The sequence below is a fragment of the Tachysurus vachellii genome, chromosome 17, assembly GCF_030014155.1.
Source record: "Tachysurus vachellii isolate PV-2020 chromosome 17, HZAU_Pvac_v1, whole genome shotgun sequence".
Taxonomy (NCBI): Eukaryota; Metazoa; Chordata; class Actinopteri; order Siluriformes; family Bagridae; genus Tachysurus; species Tachysurus vachellii.
This window is the reverse complement of record NC_083476.1, coordinates 20,064,689-20,081,241: the sequence shown is the minus strand read 5'-3', so window position 1 is coordinate 20,081,241 and position 16,553 is coordinate 20,064,689. Positions and strand designations below refer to the sequence as shown.

The 16,553-nt window shown below is 39.6% G+C and overlaps 1 protein-coding gene and 1 long non-coding RNA gene across 2 annotated transcripts in view; one reads left to right on the top strand and one right to left on the bottom strand.

Moving 5' to 3' along the window:
• Positions 1-7,880, top strand: part of traf4b (tnf receptor-associated factor 4b) — a 9,968-nt gene extending 2,088 nt beyond the window's left edge. The window contains exons 2-7 of the mRNA XM_060891464.1: positions 2,518-2,569; positions 2,696-2,800; positions 3,925-4,086; positions 5,192-5,353; positions 5,460-5,615; positions 5,699-7,880. Coding sequence (XP_060747447.1) covers positions 2,518-2,569; positions 2,696-2,800; positions 3,925-4,086; positions 5,192-5,353; positions 5,460-5,615; positions 5,699-6,355 — 1,294 coding nt within the window. The 3' untranslated portion in view covers positions 6,356-7,880. The remainder of the gene's footprint in view (positions 1-2,517; positions 2,570-2,695; positions 2,801-3,924; positions 4,087-5,191; positions 5,354-5,459; positions 5,616-5,698) is intronic.
• A 1,190-nt stretch (positions 7,881-9,070) lies between these two features.
• On the bottom strand, positions 9,071-14,070 carry LOC132860305 (uncharacterized). The gene is made up of 5 exons (XR_009649804.1): positions 13,810-14,070; positions 11,450-11,500; positions 9,983-10,066; positions 9,389-9,490; positions 9,071-9,299 (listed from the first exon to the last, which is right to left on the bottom strand). It is a non-coding gene; the product is annotated as an uncharacterized LOC132860305 (long non-coding RNA).
• Positions 14,071-16,553: the final 2,483 nt, after the last annotated feature.

Genomic DNA, 16,553 nt, shown 5'->3' with positions numbered 1-16,553 from the left:
ATGTTAGACTGGTTCATGTATGCAAAACACACTACGGCTTTTTAAGGTCTGCATTAGTTCATATTTATAACCTCTATTTCTAAAGCATTAAAGACAGACGTGACCACCGAGTGTCAGTTAAAGTACTGTAGAAGCTCACGAAGTGAATTACAGTCAAACCGGTGGAACAAGATGACAGATGTTTAAAAACAACAGCAACAGTTTACATCGAACCAGGGAACACATTTGCACGCTGGCGGTTTTTGTGGTCTCATTTGCAAATTTCTACCATTTCACAAAACTCAATTTGTTTATAATGATACAACGGTTATGGTTAGGAGAGAGGCTCGTGCTTGTGTCGTTATCTCTAACGAACAAGACTGAGGTGAATGTGACAAGGAAAGGAAGAAACCTTGAGAGGAACCAGACTCAAAAGAGAACCTCATCCTCATTTGGGTGACACTGGAGGGTGTGATTATAAACTGTTATAAACAACAGTGAGTGTTATTATGAATAACGTCCTTTTACAGTCTGATAATTGTGTATTGTTGAGGAGGTTGTTGTCCTCAGAGACCACATGGAGTTGGCATCTTCTCTTAGAATGTCTGAAATCTTTACGAAGCTTAATGAAACTGGAGCTGGTTCATCTCTTGGTGCCTCAGGATCCTCACAAGCTTGGTCTTTTCTCACTAAAGGTCCGAAATCTTCATGAAGTGGAACACAACTGGAGCCGTTACAATCTCTCGATGCCTCTCGGTAGAAAAAGAGAAGCAAGTGGAGAGGAATTAGTGTAACTGCTGTACAAAATATTAACCAGATAATATTGTGTATTTGATCATATCTACTGGAGCACACGGTTATAGGCTGTATTACGTTTACGCCTGGCTAAAAAGAGGAGAGGTCTTTAATCTACACTTAAATTCATCCCGAACAAGTTGCTTTCTCAAGTGAAAATTAAAATTCCTCTAAAAGACTCTCGTGGACTGTATACAGAGGCGCTCATTGTTCACACCAGTGTTATCACAGTTAGAGCTGACTAACTTCTCTCGTTATCAGTCTAATGTATACCTGACAGCGTGGGACTGATTTCTGCTGGACCGCCAGTTATTTGTGCGGCAGCGTTTTATATCAGAGATGACGTGCAGCAGTGTAACACGGTAGTTATTATTATTGTGATGTTTTCTGATCTCAGGAATGAACGTAAAGTCAAGCAAACGCCACAAAATTCAGAGGAGAAAAAAAAAAATAAAATTTGATCTTTTTTTATATAATAATTATACACATTACGACACAGTGAAGTGTTGTTTGTGACTGGCCTCGGTCTAAAAATAGAGGCAGTTTATACTGAGGTAAAAAGAATTAAAAAAGGAAGTGAATTAAGACACAAAATTAGATACAAGAACTGCAGAAAATTAATTAAAAAATTTTTTAAAAAATTATGGCAGTCCATCTCACAGCTATTTCGGAGACACAATATTGGATATTAGAGACACGATATTTGAAGAAGCTTCCTAAAATAAAATAATATAATAAATACAATAAGTTCTTGCCACCCAGCAGTTCCTGACTCCATAGCTAGTAATATTTCTCAGTCCTGACTACAGACATGAAACCGTCTTCTCTCTGAATGCTGGTTATTTTCTGCCCTAAGCAGTAAAGTTGGTCCTCATCACCGATTAAATCTAGAGTAGGTTCTAGAGCTCGGAGGCTGAGAAGCAGGAGAAGGAGCTCCCAGCGTTCTTCGTGACAGGTTTCAGACATGTACGTGATTGCACGTTATGTAAAGAACAGATCATGACACGCCATTGCAAGAAATAAAGACACAGGAATTTAAACGAGGAGTTTTGCAACGTAAGGAGAGGCCGCGAGTCAGAAATACGGATTTGATGACAGACGCACAGTTATAAGCCCCTTATTGTTTTTTTTTTAATTTTTTTATTAAGAGAGCAAAACATTAACCCATTCACTGCTCCATACGTTTTCCATTCCAGTGAAATACTAATCAATCAACCGTTTTGAGTGACCAGCGATTTAACAGTGCTCCAGTCACCTGGGGCAGGAATCATGCTGCCTTCTGCTCAGTGACCCAGTAAAAGACTGGGTTTCCCTCCAAACTGGACCACTTTTCAAACACTGTGATCTTGTTTTAAAGCAAATATTCAGAATTAAAGCTAATACATTTCTGCAAGCTTGTCAGTGGAGGCAGTGCGTCTTTTTTTTTTTTTTGCCATTTTGCCGACGTGATGATCACATAATGAAGCTGTTTCTCACAAAAATGCTCACAGGAACGCTTTTAGGCTGAAATCTGGCAACTCTGGTTAATGATTATGGATTTTCAGGAAACTGAACTGAAACTCTGCTCTTTTACACACAGTTATGCCTCAGACTTATTTCGAGGTCGTGTTGTTAATAATCGCAACAAAATCTACAGTCACGATGCTCCAGTGATCTGAAGCAAACGTCAGCCGAAATCTGAAACCCGGACAATATTTTAACAGTCATTAGTGTTAACGCTCGACTCTGCATGTTGTTCCACAGTGCCGGCGTGTTCAAGTGCCCAGAAGATCAGATGCCTCTCGACTACGCTAAAGTAAGTATTACAAGCGCTTGGGTTTAATTGTGGGGTCACTACTGTACGTCACCTCAGCACACCTTTTAGTGAATATATGAGTCCTGCCTATAATGCGGAAATAACGCTCTTTAATGCGCTGTGTAGATTTTCCCGGATGTCGAGTTGGAGCAGCAGATTCTGGCTCTGCCCATCCGCTGCATTCACAGTGAGGAAGGTTGCCGCTGGTCAGGACAGAATAAACAACTACAGGTAAAAAAAACACCACCACGGACTCTGGTTGAACTGGGTAACTGTTTCTCTCACTCACTCACTCACTCATCTTCTACCACTTATCCGAACTACCTCGGGTCACGGGGAGCCTGTGCCTAGGATACACCCTGGACGGAGTGCCAACCCCTCATAGGGCACACACACTCTCATTCACTCACACAATCACACACTACGGACAATTTTTCAGAGATGCCAATCAACCTACCATGCATGTCTTTGGACCGGGGGAGGAATCCGGAGTACCCGGAGGAAACCCCCGATGCACGGGGATAACATGCAAACTCCACACACTCAAGGTGGAGGCGGGAATCGAACCCCCAACCCTGGAGTTGTGAGGCGAACGTATTAACCACTAAGCCACTGTTCCCCCTGGTAACTGTTTCTATGGTAACTAATTCACTCAGAGGTTTCACCGTGGCTCTCAATCGTGAAAGGATTTGGAATCATTGGGATCTGATCTCGTGATCCCAAAAGGATAAAGCACTATGGTGGAGGATTTTCTCTCGCTATTCAAAACCTGTTTGTTTTTGTTTTTTAAACATTTTCTTTATGAAATGTTCTTTATGATCTGACCAGCTACCAAACCACAAACTGAACTGGTTTAACTGGTAATCCATCTTATCCTGTTGATGAGCACTAATACAAATTATACAGTTTCTGACCACTAGCTGCTAACACTATTAAAGAGAAAAAACTAATTTTTATTTATCTCGTATTACACATTGAATCGGTCATAACGTCATAACAAAGCTGAAAAATAAGCTTTAGCAGCGACGGTCTACCGGTTTGTTCGGCTGGGTTTTGAAAAAAAACATACTGGATATTTCTTCTGGTCTAGAAGCAATAGCCGTTGGATCCCGTTGACATTCTGTTTAACCGTTAAACTGCGACAGTGTGCTGTCCCTGCAGGAGGAAATAAATACGACGTGGGGCTGCGACGTCCAACCTGTAGGCACTAAGCTATCAATCACACTTCCTACCACTGTTTTAGAGGATTGCTTTACGACGGAGCAGCGTAGTCTGAGGAGAGAAAATCGCCGACCTGTCTGTAACTCTTCAGTTTTACGCCACATCACAGTGTTTCTGACTCTTGTGTGTTTTAGGTCCATCTCTCAGTATGTACCTATAACGTGGTGCCGTGTCCTAACCGCTGCATGATGAAGCTGTTGCGCCGTGATCTTCCTCAGCACCTGCAGCATGACTGCACCAAGAGAAAGCTGCGCTGTGACCACTGCGCTGAGGAGTTCACCGGGGAAGCACATGAGGTCAGACCTTCATAAACCTCTAATGAACTTAACCCTTTACATCAACTATAATCAACTATATCTATAATGTCTGTGTCTGTTGTTCTGAGCAGAGAGATGGAAAGGGGTGGATGGATGGGTGGATGGATGACAGGGAGAGAGATGGATGGATGAAGGGGAGAGAGATGGATGGATGAAGGGGAGAGAGATGGATGGATGAAGGGGAGAGAGATGGATGGATGAAGGGGAGAGAGATGGATGGATGAAGGGGAGAGAGATGGATGGATGAAGGGGAGAGATGAATTAGAGAGGGGTGGATGAATGAGCAGGAGAGAGAAAGATGGATGGATGAGAGAGAGAGAGATGAATTAGAGGAGGCTGGAGGAGGTGTAGAGAGAAAGATGGATGGATAAGAGAGAGAAAGGGAGAGAGGATGAATTAGAGGGAATGGATGGATAAATGAGGGGGAGAGAAGGATGGATGAGAGAGATGAATTAGAGGGGCCTGGATGAATGAGGGAGGAAAAGAATGATGGATGGATGAGTGGGAGAAGAATGGTTGGATGAATGAGAGAGAGGGAGAGAGGATGAATTAGAGGGTGCTGGATGAGGGGGAGAGAGAAAGATGGATGGATGGATAGATGAGAAAGTAAGGGAGAGAGAGAGATGAATTATGGGGGGTGGTCGAATGGGGGAGAGAGGGACGGTTGGATAAGATGGAGATGGATAAATTAGAGGCAGATGGATGGATGTGTGGGAGAGAGAAAGTAAAGCTTGCTAAAATTGAAAAGGGGAGAGGGATGAATAGGAGGGAGATGGATGGATGAGGGGGAGATGGAGAGAGTGATGGATGGGTGAGAGAACGGGATGGATGGAGGGATGGATATAGATTTGCTGATAAGTGCTGAATCTCTCTGTCTTTTTAATTTAATTTTGCAATAAGTAGAAGGTATCAGATTAAGGATTACAATTTACATTAATGATAGGTGTGTGTGTGTGTGTGTGTGTGTGTCTCTATGATGGACTATTGTTGTACCCAGTGTGTATTTCTACACTGTACCTGAGGTTCTCTGTATTAGATAACAATCTGAATTAAGTGTGTGATGAATGTCTCCATCCTGTAACAGAGACACCAGGACATGTGTCCAGAGGAGAGTGTGTACTGTGAGAATAAGTGTGGGGCTCGTATGGTGCGCAAGTTGCTGACGCAGCACAGCGTGTCCGAATGTCCTAAACGCAAACTGTCCTGTAAATACTGCAGCAAAGAGTTCCTGTACGACACCATTCAGGTCTGTGGAGTAAAGCTGAGACGCTTATTACACTCTGAACCGTATGAAAATTGTTAGCAGGCTGAATCATGTGTCATTTTTATTTCCGTGTGTGTGTTTTAAACAGCATCATCAAAGCCAGTGTCCACGCGTCCCAGTGCAGTGTCCTAACAGCTGCGGCACACCCGGCATCACCAGAGACGATTTAACCATTCATGTTAAGGAGAGCTGTGGGACCTCTATGGTGCTCTGTCCCTTTAAGGACGCCGGCTGCAAATACAGAGTACGGACTCGAGTTTCTCTTTCCAGCCATAACTCCAGTCATTAATCACTACTAATCATTTCCACCTTGTCTTTCCCTGCCAGTGTTCCAAGCCTGCAGTGTCCCTTCACCTGGACGAGGCCGCTCACTCTCACCTGTCTTTACTCAGCAGTCTTGTTTCTAGGCAGAGACTCGAGCTGCGAGAGCTGAGGCGTCGTGTCGAGGAACTTTCCGGAACCCAAGACGGGACTTTGCTTTGGAAAATCCCCAACTACAGCCGTCACCTACAAGAAACCAGAAATTGCTCGAATGGAACGTCGGAGCTCTTCAGCCCCGTTTTCTACTCTCATCGCTATGGATACCGTCTCCAAGTGTCCGTCTTTCCTAACGGGAACGGCAGCGGCGAAGGAACATACCTCTCCGTCTATATCAGAGTGCTCCCGGGTGAGTACGACGGCCTGCTGGAGTGGCCGTTCCCTAACCGCGTCACCTTCTCACTGCTGGACCAGAGCGACCCAGCACTGTCCAAACCTCAACACGTCACCGAGAGCTTCAGCCCAGATCCCAACTGGAAGAACTTCCAGAGACCTCGACCTGGAGCAATCGGGAGCGTACGTACCAGCCTTTTGGACGAGAGTATGCTGGGATTCGGCTACCCCAAGTTTATCTCGCACGAGCAGATGAAGCAAAGGAACTACATCAGAGACAACGCCATCTTCATCAAAGCTTCTGTAGACGTGGTGCAGAGAATAATCAACTAACCCAACTTGAGTTAAAAGGAGTTGAAGCAAACCAGTAAAATCATCCTTTATTATTAAGGCATGATTATAAATGGTCGCGGTTTGTCCGCTGTCGGTTTTAGTCTTTGAGGAAAAAGAGAAGCCTCGATAAAGTGTAAGTAAGGGACAATAGGATGGGTGTAGAATAAAAAGTAGGCTAATAGTTTTTTTTTAGATTAATCGTCCTGTTAGATTTGAAATAATCTCACTGCTAATATACAGGGAAGAGTTGTTCACAAACGTTCATTCATTCATTCATCTTCTACCGCTTATCCGAACTACCTCGGGTCACGGGGAGCCTGTGCCTATCTCAGGCGTCATCGGGCATCAAGGCAGGATACACCCTGGACGGAGTGCCAACCCATCACAGGGCACAGACACACTCTCATTCACTCACGCAATCACACACTACGGACAATTTTTCCAGAGATACCAATCAACCTACCATGCATGTCTTTGGACCGGGGGAGGAAACCGGAGTACCCGGAGGAAACCCCCGAGGCACGGGGAGAACATGCCAACTCCACACACAAGACGGAGGCGGGAATCGAACCCCCAACCCAGGAGGTGTGAGGCGAACGTGCTAACCACTAAGCCACCGTGCCCCCCCTTCACAAAGATTGAGTCAAGTAAAAGTAGTGATATAATAATTTAAAGTGAACGTCGTATGTGGTGAACAGCTACTGAACAAAACGTCTCACCACTAATCTGAATACCTTCTGTATAAAACATTCTACTAACTAGAAAAATGCCACCACCTCCATTATCGAGTGCATACAAAGAAAACTATCGCTAGCAGCATTTAGCTAAGCTATGTCTATCATGTTATACAAATAATGCATGTTCTGCTTTTAGCTACATTGTTAGCTATCTAGCAAAAAGCTTCACACGTTACTGTATAGGTCATAGCGGCACAGATTTAACTTCTGAACGTCAAAGTGACTTCTGGTTCATTACAGAGCTTTAATTCTGTAACGTGTCACTTTAGAGACGTAACTGGGTAGTCGGTCAGTCACTCAGCTAGCTAAAGGTTTAGCATCTACTAGTCAGATGTCTAGTCTCCAGGGATTGTAAACAAAACTCAAACATACTGTGATTTATTTTAGACTTTAATATTCCTTAAGTGTCATCAATGTACTTTTGTAATAGTTCCTCATGTTTACCAGGCTGAAGATTCTCCACAAGAGGGCGCTATTATTACCCAGTTTAAATCGATGGGTATCAGTAGATATATAGAATTGATTCAGTGTAATTTTACAGCCCTAAGGACCAAATTAGAAGTTGTAGCTTGATGGATTGCAGTGTCCCACTTTTCTTGTAGCACTAGTATAAGAATCTTTGGAAGTCTTACTGGTGTAACAGCAGCAGCAGCAACAGGGCCAGTGGTGAAGACTTAAATACTTTTCTATTTAAATGCAGTTTGTGTCATGATTTAAAAGATGTGTGTATTCCACATGTGTTTCTTACTTGAAAATAATTAATAATAAAACTCCTTGATATCTCCTGAGCATGATTGTATGTGATGTCGTTGTCATTGTGAATTACGTCATTATGTCAGGACGTAAAAGAACTGGTGAACTGGATTATTGAACTGGTTCATTAAAACGAACTGTCCGAAAGAACCGGTTCACGGAAAAGAACCGAACTTCCCATCACTAGTTGTTGTGCGACTTTGGTAAGCGCTCCACTTGATTGACTGTCGGATCATTTCCTGCTGACACAGGGACGTAATAAATACACTACGCACGCTGGCAGCGATAAACCAATCAGAGAACATTACATAATACGTACAGTACGTACCCTTACCTCCACCACGCCTCCGGTAGGTACTGTATACTACCGGTATGTTGCAAAACAACATTTGTTTCTTTCTAACCATTATGTGCTCCACACTCAAGTCCAGTAGGTGGCGGTAAATGCACCTTAAGTTGGTTTGTCATCTGCCAATAAAAATCAGAAGAAGACATTTGTTTGTCTAAGGACCCCCAAAAATCGAAGAACGGGGGCACAGAAGCCTTTATTATCGGCACATATACATTACAGCACAGTGGAATTCTTTTCTTCACATACTCCAACTGAGGAGGTTGGGGTCAGAGTGCAGGGGCAGCTATGATACAGCAACCCTGGAACAGGGAGGGTTGAGGGCCTTGCTCAAGGGCCCAGCAGTGGCAGCTTGGTTGTGCTGGGCCTTGAACCCGATCCTCTGATCAACACCCCAGAGCCTTAACCAGTTGAGCCACCACTGCCCCAGTGAAGACACATGCTTACGAGGCACAATTCAAACTACAGGCTATCAGTTACGCTGTTGTAAATGGGAATAGAGCAGCTGTGAAAGAATTCAACATCAATGAATCTATGGTTCGGAAGTGGAGGAAGCAAGAAAATGAACTGTGCCAAGTTAAGAAGACACAGTAGATGAGGACTTTGATGGATTTGTGGGAGAAGATTGATTTAAAAAATAATGTGTGTGTATTGTTAAATAGTAGAATAAAGTTCAACTAAACTCACTGTTTTGCTTCTGTTACCTTTTTTGTAGACTGTATGTTTTAGCATGTGCCTTATAATACGGTGCGCCTTACAGTATGTATGGGTTAAGTACAAAAATAGACCTCGTAACTGAGACTGCGCCTTATAATTCGGTGCGCTTTATAGTGCGGAAAATACGTTATATTATATTCATTATTACACACAGACTGATATATTTCAGATGTTTATTTCTTTTAATTTTGATGATTATAACTGACAACTAAGGAAAATCCCACATTCAGTATCTCAGAAAATTAGAATATTACTTAAGACCAATACAAAGAAAGGATTTTTAGAAATCTGGGCCTACTGAAAAGTATGAATATGAATGATGAAGTATGAATGGGGCCCCTAAAACACATTTAAGATCTCCATTGTTGCCTTCATCCTTATCTTCCATCTGAAAAACAGAACAAAGAGATGATTAGTACAACATTGTCTTCAGATTCTATGATTCACAGACTCTGATGTTGTCTTAGTGGTTAGGACCTTGGTCTAAGGATAGGAAGGTTGTGTGTTCAAATTCCAAGGCGTTGGCCCCTGCAAGAGGCCCTCATTCGCTCTCTCGCTCCATCTCGGTTGCTGTCTCTCCTAGAAAGAGAGGAAACATTTCATTTGTATTTACAAGTTAAAGGTAAACGAACAACAAAAAACGCTGTCATTATGAGGGTTAAACTGGAATGTCTGTAAGCACCGAGTTCCCAAGTCAGAGACGTGTCCATAAGTAAACATGGTGGAAACAAAGGATGTAGCATCTGTAGCATTCATTCATGCATTCATTCATTTTCTACCGCTTAAACTTCTCGGGTCACGGGGAGCCTGTGCCTATCTCAGGCGTCATCGGGCATCAAGGCAGGATACACCCTGGACGGAGTGCCAACCCATTGCAGGGCACACACACACACTCTCATTCATCTATAGCATTTGATGGTACAGTACATTTCTTAGAATTTAACTCTTCCTCATCTCAGAAGCATCAAGGCAGTACAATACCCAGAATGCAGTTTCTCTTTGTACAGCATTTGTCTCTTACAGCATCTGAATGTGGTTTAAACAGAGCGGTCATTACAGAAGGCATCTTACTTGCAGCAACATCAGGAATTCCTGATCTCCGTAGACGATCATGGCGTTTAATCCCATTGTGTCGTCCAAACACTGCACAGGAAGCTATAAAACATAGAGAAAAATTCAAACTACATTCAAACATGAGAATGAAAGCGTTTGTATGCATGAATGTTGTCTTTATTCTGTGATCCGATTGATTAAGTAATCAGATGAGATTAAGAGGTTTACAGCTCAGCTTAATGAGCTTAATTAACAAGACTAGATCCATTATAAACCAGTTGGGGAAAAAAACCCTTAACGCAGTAATTAGACTGTTTTAATGATCTTTCCACCATAAGTGTTCCATCAAAGTCGTAATTACGAGCGGGAAATGCATGTCACTAAGAAAATATGGTGGAATTGATGGATCCTGCATCTGTAGGTGATGGTAAAAAAAACTCACCTTATGAACATTCTTTGGTCTATATTTACTATTAGAGTAAAACACTTGCTGAATCAAATCCTAATCAAATCAAATTTTATTTGTCACACACACATACATACAGAGTACGACATGCAGTGCGATGCTCTTTACGTCTGTCCGGTATTCAAGCATAAAAAGGAATGGAATGAAGGTTAAAAATAAAACCAAAAGGAGGTAGATATAAAATATATGAAAATATATGTGAAAAATATATGTATATACATAAATGCGTTTGTATATGTATATGTATATGTATATGTATATACATAAATGAGTATGGTGTGTATAAAGTGGCACTGTGCTGCGCAAGTCCAGAGTTAGTGTCATAGTGCAAAAATGTTGTGCAGAAAAACAGTGAAGATGGAGGGAGAGGTCCAGTATTAGATCCTGGGTGTTTCCTGGTTTAAACTCCGAATGAACACAACAAAGAAAAGAGTCCATTGTTGTGATGGCTGAGATCCTTTACAATCTTCCTGGCCCTGGTCCTGCACCGTGTGCTGTAGATGTCCTGCAGGTCAGGGAGCTCGGTGTGGATGGTACGTTCAGCTGACCGCACCACCCTCTGGAGGACTCGCCTGTCCTGCATGGTGCTGTTCCCGAAACAGGAAGTGATGCTACCCGTCAGGACGCTCTCAATGGTGCAGGTGAGTAATTTAAGAGAATTCCAGAAGGACATGAACTACCAGTAAGTCCCTGATCTTGTTGATGGATCTACCTATTAGAGGTAGCAAGCTTGAATCCCATGTCCACCAAGCTGCCACTGCTAGGCCCCTGAGCAAGGCTCTTAACCCTCTCTCTCTCTCTCTCTTGCGCTCTCTCTCTCTCTCTCTCTCTCTCTCTCTCTCTCTCTCTCTCTCTCTCTCTCTCGTGCTCTCTCTCTCTCTCTCTCTCTCGCTTTCTTTCCCAGTCTCTCTCAGTCTTGAGGCAGAGGCAGAGAGAGAGTCAGGAAGAGAGAGAACGAGAGAGTGAGGGAGAGAGAGAGAACAAAAGACAGACAGAGATTAAAAAAGCAGCGTAGTTACCTGTTCAGCTGAAGGAGAGCACAAACGATGAATCTTGTTCAGCAAACACCCCTGAAATCCATCATCATCATCATTAGTAGTAGTAGTTCTAAGCTCACTCCTTGGTTAATAAACTAAACTAAATTAATACTTAATTAATCAGTAATGTCACTTCTTGTTTCTCAACGTACTTTACTGACCTCTGTTTAGAACTTGCGAACTAAACACACCTGCATTCTTTAATGTTTATTCAGTACGAAATGGCTAAAATCCACATAAACGAGTCAAAATGAATTACAGCCACGTAATGAACGCTGATCATTTTCTCAACTAGCTGTTTTTCAACATTGCTGATTTCTTTATGTTCATGGGCAAGAATTTATCCGAAATATTTCTAATTTCTACACACTAACTCGATTAAATACATTTAGTACTTATGTACGTTTCTTTAAATTGGCTTTCTAACTCAACCTTATAGCACATTTTGAGATCAATTTAATGACTTTCTAGACATTAAATTGATCTCAAATGTGCTATTAGGTTGAGTTAGGAAGCCATTTTAAAGAAACGTACATAAGTCGATTTATATTTATTGATTCAAATAATCTCGATTTGCTTAACAAAGTCTGCTAATTTCTTTGTTAGCATAACTAGCAGATGCTATCGGGCCAGCAGAACATATTTTCGAGCATATTTTACTTGGTAGCTGAAAACATCACAAGTTTTAAGATGGTAAGTTAACCGATGGTAAGTTAATAATATTGTTATTTGTTTAAGTACTTGTTTAAGTTTATGTTTTGTACTTAAGTTTATCAGAGTTGGTTTGAGGCCTCCACAAACGCGGACTTCCCATGACGATGCTTCAACTAATCCACATATAAAACTTTAACATTCTGAATATCGAATTAAATATTTCAATTATATTTCATAACTATTGATGGCTAACACTCGTGTATGTGCAAATTACAGCGTAAGATCTGTTTACGTCTTAAAAGCAAAACCAGAACACTTGGTAAACAATAAACAGCTTTCGACTACAACTAAACACATAAACGACGTCCTGAGAAGTCAAGACAAGCTCGATTACAAACGTTAGGAATTAAAGTACGTGATATTTGCATTCTGTTAGTCGAAGTGCGTTTAACGCAAAAAATGTATACGTGTGTAATATATATATAGACCTATATATATAAATATCATATTTAAGGCTATGTAGCTCACCATTTTGTTCACAGCTTAATACAGAAGCAACAAAAAACAGCACCTCCTAATGCATCTTTTATTATTCATACACTTGACATACACGGAACACACATCACTATTCTTACATTATTTACTTAAAACACATACTTACTTATGTATATTTCAATTTGCACATTTTTCCACTGTACATACAAACTGTCTATATTATATATTAGTGATGGCCAGTTCGTGAACGAATCGTTCTTTTGAACCGGTTCTTTTTAGTGAACTGGATGACAGTTCACTAAAACTGTCAGCCCCTCCGACTCTAAATAAACTAATATCCCGGAGTTATATGTAACTCCTGTACACTGAACTGAGACATGTTGAGCTGAGACATGTTGTTTTTGAAACAACTGATGGAGCGAAAGTAAAATTTCAAAATTATGCTTTTTTTTGTAAGTTTTTGTAAGTTGATGATTAGTTTATTAACTTGTCTTAAAAATATTACTATATCTTTAAGACACGTAAAACACCCACGTTTGCACATTAATGCCTGTACTGGGTGTTTTAGTTGCAAAGATTAAATGTAAGAAACATATTCAACTAAAGTTATGATTACAAAGAACTTTTCAAATGTGTTAAATTGATTGTATTAATATCGGCCGGCAGCGGCGGGATGAAGGACGTAAAAGAACTGGTGAACTGGATTATTGAACTGGTTCATTAAAACGCACTGTCCGAAAGAACCGGTTCGCGGAAAAGAACCCAACTTCCCATCACTATTATATATGTGTTCATGTCTTGTCAATGTCATTCTGTTACACTGTGGAGCTTCTAAAACAAATAGAAAACAAAAACAAATTCCTCATATGTGAAAACTCATAGTGCCCTGTCTAACGTGGCGCAAAAAAAACGGTTAGGTTTGATTGCTATATATACATTTAGACAAATTGTTTATTCCCTGTTTATATGGACGTATCTATATTCGTTATGAATTTCAACACGACGCTTTGTTCCAACTAGTATTTTTATATTTAAGTAATATTCCTTAATTTATTTCATGAATAGTTTCTTAAATTACACAAATTCATACACAGAGTCTAAGGAGAAATGGCTGCTGTTTTATTTCACCTCATGCATATTATTGTGTATATAAGGGGTCTAAAACAGAACTCAACTCATCAGTCATTACTTACCACAAAATTACAGAAATCCTCCTGGTCTCCAGTTTCTTCTTCATTGCAGATTGTCCTGAATTAAGTCCAGTTTGTTCCTGAGCTCTGATCAACTGCTGAAGCTTGTTCCAGTCTTTAGCCTTTTTCAAAAGAACTGAAGATTTCTGTTGGAAGTTTAGTCTCCATGTGAAATTAGGAATACTAAATGTGGGAAACTTAAATAAATGAAAGCAAGCTGAAAGCTGGTTCAGTCTGTAATTTGATTCCCTGAAGAAGGTCGTTCTTTATAAAGGAGGTGTAGTTCAAGGGAGTTTGTTCTTGCTTTGGGCAGGAAATTGCAATTACATTTGTTGCTTTCTTTTTTTTCTTCTTACTGGCTTATCTTTTATGTTCTACATATTTTATATTACACATAGTTTAGAACTTTCATATTACTCTATATTTATGAACCATTTTATTTTATTTTTTTCATCCCTTTTTTTAATCAAAAAGAGTAAAAGTCACTTTAAAAGTCACTATTAAAGTACAATCTTTAACTCGGGAAAACCATACACATTTATGTATATGTATATTTATGTATATACATTATTTCTTCATATTATTCATATATTTCATACTTTTATATAGTTTGTTATATAGTTTTTTCTTATATAGTTTTCTTATATGGTTTATATTTTCTTATTATTTTATTCTTATTTTATTTTTTGCTTTTTTATACATTTTTTTTAATATTTTTTATTCTTATACCGGACGGTTGCATAAAGCATTTCACTGCATATCGTACCCTGTATGTATGTGTATGTGACAAATAAAATCTGATTTGATTTGATTTATTTGATTTGACTTTAGAGGAAAATTCAGAGGAAACATTACTTTCTTCACAGCAACATTTTTTTTTTTTTTACATTTTTTATTGTTATAAACTATAAACAGTCCATCAGAAATGTTTTTTTTTTGTCATTCATCATTAAGCATTTGTGATGTAAAATTTAAGCAGTGTGGAATTTCAAGTGACTATTTCTGTTCATAGAAATCATTAGAATAGAATTTCTTTATTTAATTGTTTGATTAAATTCTTTATACTGACAGTAAAGTAACAACAGTGAGAAGATCAAACCCTGAGATTTTTTTGTGCTTCTCTACAGAATAGGAAACTCATACACACAGGAAACCTACATTTCAAACCTACATTGATCTGGTTTTCGTTTTTCTTGTGGGTTTGAGCTCCATCTGCATCTGCACTCTTGCATGTGTCTTGTTTTGTTTAACTTATCTACTACAGCTAAAGGCACTACATCTTAATTGATTATTTGCTATAAAGCTTTTATTTTTTATTATGTTTTAGTACAATTTAGGTTTATTAATTCACATTAGTTATTTTTATCTATTTTATGTCACACAATTCCTCTCTAGGATTTTTCACAACACACACAGAGACAGACAGACACACACAGAGACAGACAGACACACAGAGACAGACACACACAGACAGATGCACACACAGACAGACGCAGACACACAGACAGACAGACACAGACACACAGACACACACAGACAGACAGACACAGACAGACAGACGCAGAAACAGACAGATGCACACAGACAGATGCACACACAGACACACAGACACACACAGTGAAAAATTGGTGATTTTTGGTGATTTTAAAACGTGGTCACCATTTAAAGTGACAACTTGGTTGATAACAATTGTAACAATACCAAGACAAGGTGTACGTGACCATGATTAACATTTAAAGACAATCAGCTAGACAACAAGGTGTAGCCCAGCCATTTGGGAGACATTCAGTTCTTACACTCAACACACATTCAAAGTGCCTCATTTAAATTACCAAAAGGGAAAACTGTATATAATGCTTGAGCAGGATTTGACTCTTACTGACTCATATGAACCCAAAGTACTTCATGTATTTTGTCACTGTTTTACTGGAATAAACTTCTTGTTCTTCATTAAGATCTTCAACCTCATCGTTTTATTTTCACTACCACGTTTTAACTAATGTAATAGAAAAATGATGTGAATAACAAAATGAACATTGAACATTCTGCAACAGCAAAAACAGTAAAAAAGTAACAAAGGGGCACTAAACTGTTTCCAGTTGCACACTAGGCTAAAGAAACAAGAACATTGCAGGCTGCAGGTGTGGGGAAATAACGGAGACTAACACATTGACTGTTGCACAGCTTGAGCAAAGACAAGATTAAAGGAAGTCACAAACAGTGGAAGACATACACACACAGATGCAGATTTCATTTTCCAACAGGATTTGGTACCTGCACACAGTGCCAAAGCTACCTGTACCTGGTTTAAGGACCATGGGATCCCTGTTCTTAACTGGCCAGCAAACAGTTAAATAGTTAAATAAAAAGTTAAATAAAATGGTAATATAGAAGTCATTTACAGATGTGTGTGTACTATGAACATAATATTCAGATGGCTATAATTATAAACTGAAATTTACAAAAGGATGTAACAAAATATATGGCTATTACTATAAACAGCAATTTACAGATGTGTATGTACTATGAATATAATATACAGATGAATATATATGTATTATGAACATAATATACAGATGAATATATATGTACTATGAACATAATATACAGATGAATATATATGTACTATGAATATAATATACAGATGAATATATATGTACTATGGATATAATATACAGATGAATATATATACTATGAATATATATGTACTATGAACATAATATACAGATGAATATACAGGGAGTGCA